Genomic DNA, 11,384 nt, shown 5'->3' with positions numbered 1-11,384 from the left:
CTCTTGGCTACGCTTGCAACTTTCAAGTGCTTATGACCTCGAGCCGCTCCTCAGATGGCACTGGCAGGACTTGAGGGCGCCTTTCCTCCGGGACCCTGTCTCCACAGCATGAGCCGGCCACCTACCTGCTTGTCGGATTTCAGAAGACCTTACTGCATTTTTCAGAATCACCCGAGTGACGGAAGCCACTGGCCTCACGGGGCTCTCTTGTCCTTGGAACAAGGTGCTGTCTAGAGGTCGTGGGACTCGACTCATGAACGGCACAGGCTCCGTGGCTTTGAGGTTGGGTTCTGCAGGAGTAAGGTGAACCCCGACGCCAGGCCTCACAATGTCCGTCTCTCAGATCACGCAGCGCACCATGTGCTCTTTCCTCAACAGCTCCCCACATCTGCCCTCTCAGAACAGCTGCAGAAATCACCCGAGCACCCGTTAAGACACCACCACAGTTGCACTGGGGCACACTGTAGGTCTCAGCCACTCAGAGTGATGGCAACACTGAACCCAAACCTCCCACAGGGCAGCTTCCCCAGCCCTGCTCCACGTGCAGGCAAGCCCGGGACACCTGGCACGGACCCTTGACAAGGAACACACCTTTACGCTTATCGGGAAATTGAAAACACGAACTCAATCAGTGAATGAGCCTGAATGCCAGCCCAGTAGGGCCTCTACCATTTCCTATGTGTGACCCTGGGTATTATTTGACCTAGGCCTGATGCCCCACCTAGAAAATGGCATAATAAAACAGTCACTTGACTGGGGGCCCTGAGCGTTAGTGAGCTCATTCAGTTTATAAGTGAATTTATGGTGATAAAATTACTAATAGTAACACTGGTTTCCTAAAAAAACCCAAGTTTTGGGACTGTGAAAATAACACTCTCTACTGTTAACTTTCATGTAGGACTAACTGCTAATTTCTGAAGTGGTCTGATTTGAATTTAGCATTTAGAGGCAAAGTAGGCAGCTGGAAAGTTCTTGGACAAATATCTTGATTTCAAGAGGACATTTTTTCCCTAAGAGTAAAGGTAAACGTGTTTTTTTTTTTCTCCACCTTTGTCAGTTCCACACAGAAACAATGGATCCAAACACCAGTTTTTAGACAAACCTCAGATTTCAATAAAACATTTCGTTCTCAGGGCTTGGAGGCAGTTGGTTCCAAGGCTAGGAACGAGATCTCATGGAGGATGGAGACATCTAGAGGCTGTTGTGAAAACTACAGGCCGCCATGATTCCTTAGCAGGCAACCCCCTCTCCAGGCTACTGAAGTCCAGGAGCTTGTTAAAAAGGCAGAATCTCAGGCCTCAAACCCACTCAATCAAAATCTGCATTTTAACAAAGTCTAAGAGAAAAACGGGCATACAAACCTATACTGAGGTCATCAACATGGCACCAAGCTTTGCCACGAACCTCTTCTCAACCCGGCTGGAGGCAGACGGAACTTTCTCTGCCCTGAAAACAATCTCTGAGTAAAAATCAAGCCTTTATCTCCAATTACACTTGGCATGTAAAAAGCAAATTCTGAAAACATAAAATCAATGTTTCACAGTTCATCTATACACTGGTGGCTCCTTTGTTTAATGTTTATACTAAGGAACAACTGAACACAGCGGACTCAGAGGGTCCTTTCAAGAGACAGGACACGCCTGATGGAAACCTTTCCATGGTTTCCCACACCCCTGAAGGAATGAAATGGCGCAAGGAAGCTGCGTACTTCAGAAATTGGGCTTCTACATACAGGGCAGGCCTAGCTCACTCTCCCCTTCTTCCATGTGGGTTCTGCCTACCTCTCACCCTCCGGCCCCCCCGGGATTCGTTCCTGCTCTGGTTTCTACTGTAACTCATTGACATCATTCCTGACGCACTTGGTGCTTCAGTTTCCTTCTGTTGGGACCATCCGTTCTCGAGGGGTCTCCCAAAGCCCAAATGTCTACCGAAGACCAAACATGAACCCTCCCTACTCCCAGCTGCCTTTTCCGAGCTTTAATACCAGTCCTTCTGATATGCTTGAAAAGCAGACAAAGCCTGAATTGTATCTGAAAAAGGATCACTGAAGAACACGAGGCTGCAGCCTCCCACCAGTATTCAAGTGCACGGGACAAAAGGTGGCACAAACAAAAACGCGACAAAACAAGTAGAAACTCAAGAAAGTCGGCTTCATTGTCTAGCTGGGGTTTATGATGCTGGATTTCTATTTCAAAAGTTAAAAAACTGGCTGTCCGAAGAATAATCATCAGGTCCCTGGTCTCCTCCACATCTGTACAGTACTGGGCTGATAGTAAGTTCTTCAAGATTTGTAATGCTTTACTTCTAAAGAAGCTGCAGGAATGGGCTGAACTACTAAGTATACAAAAAGAACCTAAGAATTATCCAATGGAAACTTCTGGTAGAGTCACAACGTGGGATGGGCCTTTTGGAGGCTAGTGAGTAAGTGCAAAGGTCTTACTCATCAGATACCATGAAACAGTCCCCGTGGAGGTTTAAGCGGGCGCAGGAGTCCTCTTTTTCTGTCCCCTAACGAAACAGACAGGAAGCTGGAAAAGAGAACACTGAAAATAGCTTCAAAGAAGGGGAAAAAAGGAATAAGAGGAAAAGATGATACAGCGATACTTATTAAAATCTTTATTCACTTTTTTCTTCTTTTTCAGAATTGAAACCCATAGAACACATTAGAAACTTGGGTGCATATCTGTCCTGTTTGGTGTCTTACCAAGCCCAACCTCCTGCTGTGTGACAGCTCTGAGAGGAAATCCTTGGCAGATCAAAATCGAGGGTAGCGGTTCCTACACCTCCCTTTTGAGCAAACTAAATTAGCTTCCCAGTAAGTTACTCCCAGCTCCCCGCCTTACACTTTGTATTTGTGAGTAACACCTTAGTTCCTTAAAAACCTGTGGCAGTGGAGTACCCAGCCCCTGCCTTTTCAACCCAGGCTGGATGCATCGAAGGGAGAGAAACTGGCCTTCCCCCGGACGATAGGTTTCGCGAAGTCAGGTCTGTCTGGCTCCCGCATGTGCCTGGCCACGGCCGGCTCTCCAGAGGTGCCCAGAAGGTGCCGGCTGAATGGTCTCTATGTGACTTCAGAACCATTCACAGAGACTAAGGAGAGACCCATTCACTAGCTTCAAGTTCTTCAGCAACATAAGTCAGTGTTTCCCTGTGTCAAAATAAATACGTTTTTTTTCTTGCTACAATACAGATACGACTATATACAGACATATGCCTTTACTCATGTTTCCTGAAGCTCAAGCTCACAAGATCACTCCTACAGGACAGCTCACTGACAGGCGCGGTTTTTATCGCCACTGAGGTGTGGTCACTTACAGTCAAGTAAGACAGGGACCATTGCAAATGGACGCTGAAGGAATAAAGGAAAGCCAAAAGTCTTTTTTCTTTTCTTTTTTTTTTTTAAGGAAATGAAAAGATGAATTTCCTTGGAAGAACTTATTGTTCAGGAGACACTGAAAAATTGACATGTACAGGATTCATCTTCCCCAAATAATATGCAATAGATGTACCTGAATTCTTCCATTTCCTCCTTAAATTTCATTTGATATATTAGTCCTGAGTGCAACAGGGAGAAATGCCTTATTAATATATTATCGAACAATACTCTGAGCAAATCACAGATCCTATTAATTTGTTTTGCACAGAAAATTATTTACACCCAAACCCACAATAGAGCCTCATATTAAAGAACAATTTAGAGTAAAACTTCTATACCCATATTTCCCCATTCAAACTCTGCAATAAACGTATTTAAGAAGTGGGAGGAGGTAAGGAAATGGCATTCAGTTCTGATTTTCCTAGTTTGATAGTATTAAAATGTATCCACTTCTACCTTTAGATGTTGGCTAGGCACACCCAACCTAGGACTGAACAAGACCACTTGTAGTGACTTGTCTAACGGTGCTAAAGAAACCACAAAGAGGACACAGTGACAAAACTTAAAAAAAAAAACAAACAAACAAAAAAAAAAAAACAGCCTCTGTTTTTCCAACAGAATTTGGTTTTTGTGACTTTTAGGGCTATAAGGTTTTGGTTGGTATTCTCTAAGATTAGCTTAATCCAAACCTGATTAGAACATAAATCTATGTTCCAAGAGTCCTGTGACACCACCCTATTAGTGAAGGACTTTAAACATGCTAGATCTGAACACCTCTTAAGATCATGAATTTTTTAACAGCAGGAAACAGAATGAACTCATACATTTTCTGCCATGTTTTGAAAAAAGGATGGGATATTCCTTCCTGCTTGTTTCCTTAGCAATATCTTCTGCTTTCAACATTATGAAGCAAGCTCCCAGTTGGAGAACAAGTCTTACTCATTCTGCTGTGCCACATAACAGGTACCATGTGTCTGCAAGGACACTGGGCCGTCATTTGGTTGAACCAACAAACCCAGGCAAGCCCGCTGCCTCCCACCGTCTCCCTCCAGCCAGCTCCTTGACACTCTGGGTGAGCACCATCCATGATATTCTCCAGCTCAGCTGTGAATTCTACTCGATGCACACAATAAATGGTCCTACAATTGAAATCTAAGGCCTCCTTCTGTTAACATCGTTTCAGTGTTTTGTGCTAACCTGAGACTCAATACCTTCTCTTAGAACTCAACCCATTCTTGTGGATGTCTCCAAACATACTTACAAAGTACAAAAGTGTCCTGACCTCACGCTGTTGTTAACAGTTACAGGCTGCCCAGCTGCCTTTCAATGCAAGAAAACGAGGACCTAGATTCTAAGCTGTTTTTGAAAGGCTGGCTGCCCCACACTGGTCTCAGAGGCTGGCACAGCATTTGCTCCCTCACACCGTTGAAACAGCAGCTTCTGCCTGACAGAAGCACAAGGCTGGACCGGCCCCTAGACAGGATCCAACAGCTCACAGGTCTGGGAGGCTCTGAGGAACACAGACCAAGCTGAGCCTGGCCTTCTGTCGCTACCAGGTCAGGGACACCAGCGCTCCACCACCAGTTCTGAACGCCCGATGAAATTAAATGAAGAAATTCGGGTTGGACATAAACCAAAATCTTAAGGCTCTTCCTGGTAACCTCCTTCACTTTGAGGCTCAGAGAGCTTCAACTCTTTGTTCCCAGTCATCGGCATGGCCCACGTCACAAGACTGGTCCGGCCGCCAGCAGAACGCGCGGTCGGCTGAGCGAGGGAGCTGGCTCTTCCCATGAGAAAGGCACAGACAGGAACTGCCAATCTCTTGGGAACAGCAGCTTCAGTGACCGAATGCCTTAAAGGCTGAGGTGGAAATCATTTCAGATGAGAAATCGGGATGGCGGAGATGGTAGGCAACTTAACTATCATCAAGGTGTTAGCTCAGTTTGCTTTGTTAATTCAGAAAGGATTTGCCTGCTTTGGGCAAAGGGAAAAAGAAAAGCCTCCACGAGAGCATCCTGCTTGGACAATCTGGGGGCTAACTGGGATGTAACTGTGAGCACAGAGATCCACTGAGGTTCAAGTCATGTTTGCTTCTCTACACTCGCGGAGCTCAAATATGGGGGGGCCTCCCCGCTTCCGGTGCCGTCTCTTCCTCCCTCCTCTAAGAGCTCACGGAAAGCACTACCAGCCAATCGCTTAAAAGCCCGAGCATCCTTCCTGCTGTTGTCGTTCCCGCTAATTAGATCCTAAACACGCATCCCTGCCCACAGAGCATGCTATTGGGCTCAAGAGGCCCGGTTTCCCCGGCTGCCACTCCGCAGGAGGCGGTCAAATTCCCAGCCGGATCCGTCCTGGTGCGAAAAGGACTCCAGAGATGGCCAAGGGTTTTCAGAAACTCCATCAGGGTGGAGAAAGGATTCTAAGGATGAACTCAAACCACACACTCCAGAACCAGGCCCAGCATTCACCTCTCCGCACGCCACCCCTCTATCTGTCCCGTGGCACGCGAGCGAGGACCGACCAACCAGGAGGCCCGCCGCCGGGAAGTCGGGGGGTCGGCGGGAGCGCTCCCGTGGTCTGAAACCTGTCGTCTTTGCTTTCGTTTCTCCTACAGAAGTGGCCAGAGGCATCCAAGGCCACCCTGACCCCCGTCACCAGAGCTTGCTGCCGGCCGTCTCCGATCCCCCTCATCCCGTTCGGAAGTGATTGTGCTGTTTCTCTAGCTTTGTAAAAAGGAGTCTCGCTTATTCTGTGGAGCGGATTACAGGTGGGAGAGAGGCATCCTGTCTTCCACCAGCACGGTGTCCGCCCCGAACTGGTCAGTGCACTGCTTCACCGTGGCCAGCACGCTCAGGAGCCGCTGCTCGGCGGCGTCCAGGTGGGGCTCAGACAGCACGGGGGCGATGGGGTCGTGGGCCATGGCGGACTTTAAGGCAGACTTCAGCACGCCGTTCTTCAGGTAGTTCAGTCTGTTCCAGGTGGACACCCGAATGCTGGAAGAGAGAGTTGTAAGGGAGATGACGTGAAACCTCTTACTGTCAAGAGGAGTTTAAAGCCTGCTCGGTGGGCAAAAGTCAAGAAATAATTATGTAAGACGTTTCAACTAAGAAAAAAAAAATCTGTTTCCAAAGGACCTCTACATTACCACATTTTGAGATTTTTTTCTAGGTAATTAATTAGAGGTATATGCAAAGATTTATAAGTGTTCATTCCAATGTGCAACTAAATTTGTAACGGGAAAAATGTGAAACAATACGAATGTTCACCTACTGAGAAACAGTTAAAGGCATGGCTTATCTGTTCAAGGGAATACCATGCAGCCATTAAAAACAGTTCTGGGGAATTTAATGGCTTGAAAAATGCCCATGATATAATACTGGGTGGGGGGAAAAAGTTGGTGGGAAAAAAGTTTTACTCCAAATCTGTGGGAAAAGAAAATGTGTGTGTATGTACACACACACACACACACATACATCGACAGACATACACACACGGTTAGAATGAAGTCACTATGATGTTAATAGGAGTTAGCTTTATACCTTAATAGGTAGTTTTAACTCTCTTCTTTCCATGCTTCTGAATGTAAAAAATTCCTACCAGCAATATTATAATTAAACTACAATATCAATATTATAATCCTACCCACTTCCTGTGGGTAATGTGAGGATTACGAGGTAGGCACAGAAGTCCGACTCTGCAAGAGGCAGCCTGGTCCGCATCTACTTACAAAGGAAGAGCGACCTTTGGACAAAGCACGGAAGGGGCAGACAAGCACAGAGGCCGTACGACTTTACTATTCTCAAGTCCACGACAAGTGCCCCCAGCATCAGAGCCTCCCCTGTGTAACTAAGGCATCACTTGTCTGCCTCTCAGCCCCACACCTGTCCTCCAGAGATGTACGCCCTGCTATGACGCGGAGAATTCCTGGAAGCATCTCTCAGGTCCATGTTCTCCGAAGCGGTCACTGGAGGGAAGCGAGGACACCTTGGGCTGCTGCACAGGTGGGTCGGTCGGTAGGGAGAGCGGGTCATCAAATGGCGCTCTGCCCCGGGCCACACTACCAGAATGAGCAGGCCCTCTTGACATGGAAACCCGAGCCCCGAAGATAGGCCCTCACACGTGCCCTGCCTGTGACCGAGGCGGTTTCTCCTGAGCTGTCCCTCCGTTGCCCTGACCCCAATGCAAGTCACTGCCTGAATGTGCATCCCAGAGGGCTGCTTCCTGTTCAGGCAGGGCCTGCAAACTAGCCAACTTCTCTGCTATCCTGTGAACTGAACTATCCTTCTCCATGGAGGTCTACACCCTAGCCTTGGCGACAAGGTTCCCTTCCAAGTTTGTCCTTCCTTGGGTACTCTCCCTCAGCCCTACAAAGCTTCCTTTTATAGTTATGCTTGTATCAGAGCTTCTTTAAATAAACTTTCCCATTTATTTTTTTGAATTTATTTTTTAAAAATTTTTATTAACATATAATGTATTTTTTGTTTCAGGGGTACAGGTCTGTGATTTATCAATTGTCTTACACAATTCATGTACTCACCATAGCACATACCCTCCTCAAAGCCCATCACCCAGACACCTCATCCATCCCACCCCCTTCACTCCAGCAGCCCTCAGTTTGTTTCCTGAGATTAAGAGTCTCTTATGGTTTGTCTCCCTCTCTGGTTTCATCTTGTTTCATTTTTGCCTCTCTTCCCCTATGATCCTCTGTCTTGTTTCTCAAATTCCACATATCAGTGAGATCATATAATTGTCTTTGATTGACTTATTTCACTTAGCATAATACCCTCTAGTTCCATCCATGTCACTGCAAATTGCAAAATTTCATTTTTTGATGGCTGCATAGTATTCCACTGTATATATATATACCACATCTTTTTTATCCATTCATCTGCTGATGGACATCTGGGCTCTCATAGTTTGGCTATGGTGGACACTGATGCTATAAACATCGGGGTACAGGTGCCCCTTCGGATCACTACATTTGTAACTTTGGGATAGATACCCAGTAGTGCAATTGCTAGGCACAGGGTAGCTCTATTTTCAACTTTTTGAGGAATCTCTATACTGTTTTCCAGAGTGGCTGTACCAGCTTAAACTTTCCCATTTAACCTACTGTGTCTTTTCTAGCTTCTGACTGGATCAGACAGATAATACTGTTATTCCAAAAACATCTTCCTTCATAGATGTATGTGGTTTTTGACTGGCCATACTACTGCCTCCTATTGATGAAAATAATTAAGGGCTCTTGGGGCAACACTTCCTGCAGAATATTGTACTGCTGCTACTAAAAACAGAGGCCAGAGAAACAGCCCAGCTGCAATGAGGGGCAGTTGGATGGGATCTGAGGGTCTCAGGCGGTGAGCCGGTAGGACACGGTGCTCCCACATTCCTTTTTCTGTGTGGCTCAGCAACGTGCAACCCAGCAGATTCTTAAGGCTCCCCTTCAAACTGATACCAGCCATAATGCTTTGAAAAGGAGCTCCTTAGAGCCCGCTCTTTTATCTCATTTTGATTTACCTTCTAATTTCTTTGTTCTCGAACACAGACTTTAAAAAAAATACAAGGCTAAATGCCTCTGAAAAAGTTACCTTTGGCTTATACACTTTCAGACTGAGATCTGCAAACCACAGGTGGTCTGTGGTGGGGAGTGAGAGGACTTCAAACCCCAGGGTGAACATGGTACAGGGGCCAGGGATGCAGACTGTACTAGAGTCCTGGTGGGGAGAGGACCATATCCTGATATTAAAACAAACACGAATTTGTATTGAATAGATCGAAAATTTCTATTCATACAAAGTTTGAAATGACTTTTGAGCTCCAGGGGTTCTGGCCTGGAAAAGCATGAGAAGCATTTGCTCAGGTCTTAGGAAGTTTTAAGGCCTGGAAAACGGATGTACTGTTACGTGAGACTGGAAAGGAAGATGACACAGGCCAATGTATTTACTGTGAGGAACTTACATGCAACACTGATAGAGGGGGGCAAGAATGCTTCTCTCGTCCAGCGATGGGTTCCCAAAGCTGAAAATTAAGATTAAAAAACTTAGTGAATTACTTAGTGGCACCAGTTGCCTTCTTAGCATCAAAGCGCAAGTAAATTCTCTAAGATGACCCAAATGTGATCCTAGATAATTTCATGCTCCCACGGCTCAGATCACTTAAATTAAAAATAAACAGGGCGTGACCAATCAGACACAGGATTCCTAACAGTCTGCACTGCAGCATCAAACAACAAATGTCCTCATGTACATGCCTCCTGCGTCCCACTGGCTATGGCATGGCGCTGAAGCAGAACCGCGGCATACGGCGTGGAGCCCACGGGCCACAGGGAGGACCCGAACCCCTGGAGGTTTTACGGGCGCGGGGGAAAAGGCCATCCCCACGGTTCCCACTAACACACAGATGGTCGTCACTTGTAACAAGTTGTTCTACCTCAAAATCAACAATCAAAAAAGAGCAGGATTATCCTTTCCCTATAAGTAAGTATATGGCCAGATTCAAACAGGACAAGCAGCTCACAGAGGCTGAGAAAACAGCGATTCAAAGCATCTGTAAAAATGACTTCGGCAGTAATTCAGAGGTACACGAGAAGTGGTTCTGGAAAAACTCAATCTTCTACTCCTCTCCTGGAAGCTCAGCCTTAGCTGGAAGGTCTGGGAGCTCTGAGCACAGTGCAGCCCTCAAATAATCAACGTCTAAGGCAACTATTTCCACAGCACACACAATCATTAAACAAACACACAAAGATCATTTGTATAAACCAGATGAATTTTCAGGAACGCATGTAGCACTGGCCTCCACCAGCTCTGCTGTGCGTGCCGGCCCCCACGCTCTGCAGGTGGCAGCCCCCTTCATGGAGCACGAGGCCCCGGGGCTTGGGGTAACACAGGGTGCCACCAGCAAGCGCCGCTTCGGTGTTCTTCGCTGAGGACCCCTGGGTCTCAGGTGAGTCTCAGCACCAATGTGGGATAGACCCACGTTGACCAACGACCTAGAGCCTGGACAATTCTGGGCTCCAAGGAAGTGTTCCATTTAGCACTTATTAAATGTAACTAGAGTACAATACTCAATCGGGCACCATGGAGAATGCAGGGCACACAATAAAAATATAAAACGCTCTTCAAAGAGCCCACGCCAAAAAAATTAAGGACCATCCATTTATTCAAAATAAATAAGACTGTCTTAATCAAGATAAAAGTAACTTGTTTTTATGTATCAAAAGGAACTGCTCTTCTTACGATCACAAAAAGTCTGGGCCTAGACTGCCATAAATGTAGCAAGACATTCTATTAAACTGATATTTAAACTACATGAACCTTTGGACAGAATCAATTTAATAGGAATTAAATTTCATGTTCTATTAAATATGTATTTCTCAAGATTCTAGACACCATAGTCAAGGAAGAATGACAGAGGTAGTGACACATCAAAGACCTTGGCATCCAGCTGTCTGTGTTGAGAGTCAGTTTTAGACTCCTGAGGGGAAAAAAAAAAAACCCACTTTGCCATTTTTTAAAGTCCTCAGAACCCTGAGGGCAGAGGAAGTACGAACCCTGAGCAGGATGGAAGGATGGGTGCCAAAAGCAAAGACCCTGACCAGAAATGGGAAGGATACCTTCCATCCACTGTGTCCTAGACATTTCCTGGGATGTCCTAGAAAATGTCCTTCTTGTATACATAGAAAGCCCTAACTAACGAGGATGGTCCTATGGTCCTACCTTTTGGCATTATCGAGAAGGATGAGCATACTGGCGCCTTCGTCATCTTGAAAACTCTCATAGTGATGGCGGTCTGCGTTGCCGATCAGGTAATCAAAGACAGCGGTGTCAATGATGTCCAAGAGGCGGGGGCCCGAGTCATAGGGGGACGTTTTCTTGACAGCATCACAGTAGCTCTCGTCGTACTCCCACCTAGAGGCAAGGAGCATCACCAGCATTACAGAGTGCCAGCAGCACTGTACCGGGCTCTGTTTTGTTTTGAGAGAGAGAGAACGCAAGCGCGGGGCAGGGCA

At 46.4% G+C, this 11,384-nt stretch overlaps 1 protein-coding gene across 3 annotated transcripts in view; it reads right to left on the bottom strand.

The window, feature by feature from the left end:
* Positions 1 to 4,578: 4,578 nt before the first annotated feature.
* The window catches only part of FAM20B (FAM20B glycosaminoglycan xylosylkinase), a 40,919-nt gene continuing 34,113 nt past the window's right edge, over positions 4,579 to 11,384 (bottom strand). For all 3 annotated transcript variants that reach the window (XM_032862582.1, XM_032862580.1, XM_032862581.1), the window contains 3 exons: positions 11,092 to 11,283; positions 9,335 to 9,394; positions 4,579 to 6,369 (listed from right to left, as the gene is read on the bottom strand). In XM_032862582.1, the coding sequence (XP_032718473.1) occupies positions 6,138 to 6,369; positions 9,335 to 9,394; positions 11,092 to 11,283 (484 nt within the window). In that variant the 3' untranslated portion in view covers positions 4,579 to 6,137. The remainder of the gene's footprint in view (positions 6,370 to 9,334; positions 9,395 to 11,091; positions 11,284 to 11,384) is intronic.

Source organism: Lontra canadensis, unplaced genomic scaffold (assembly GCF_010015895.1).
Source record: "Lontra canadensis isolate GAN:19392208 unplaced genomic scaffold, GSC_riverotter_1.0 scaffold24, whole genome shotgun sequence".
In the NCBI taxonomy this organism is placed as follows: domain Eukaryota; kingdom Metazoa; phylum Chordata; class Mammalia; order Carnivora; family Mustelidae; genus Lontra; species Lontra canadensis.
The sequence above is the reverse complement of the archived record's forward strand: the minus strand, read 5'-3'. Positions and strand labels throughout refer to the sequence as shown.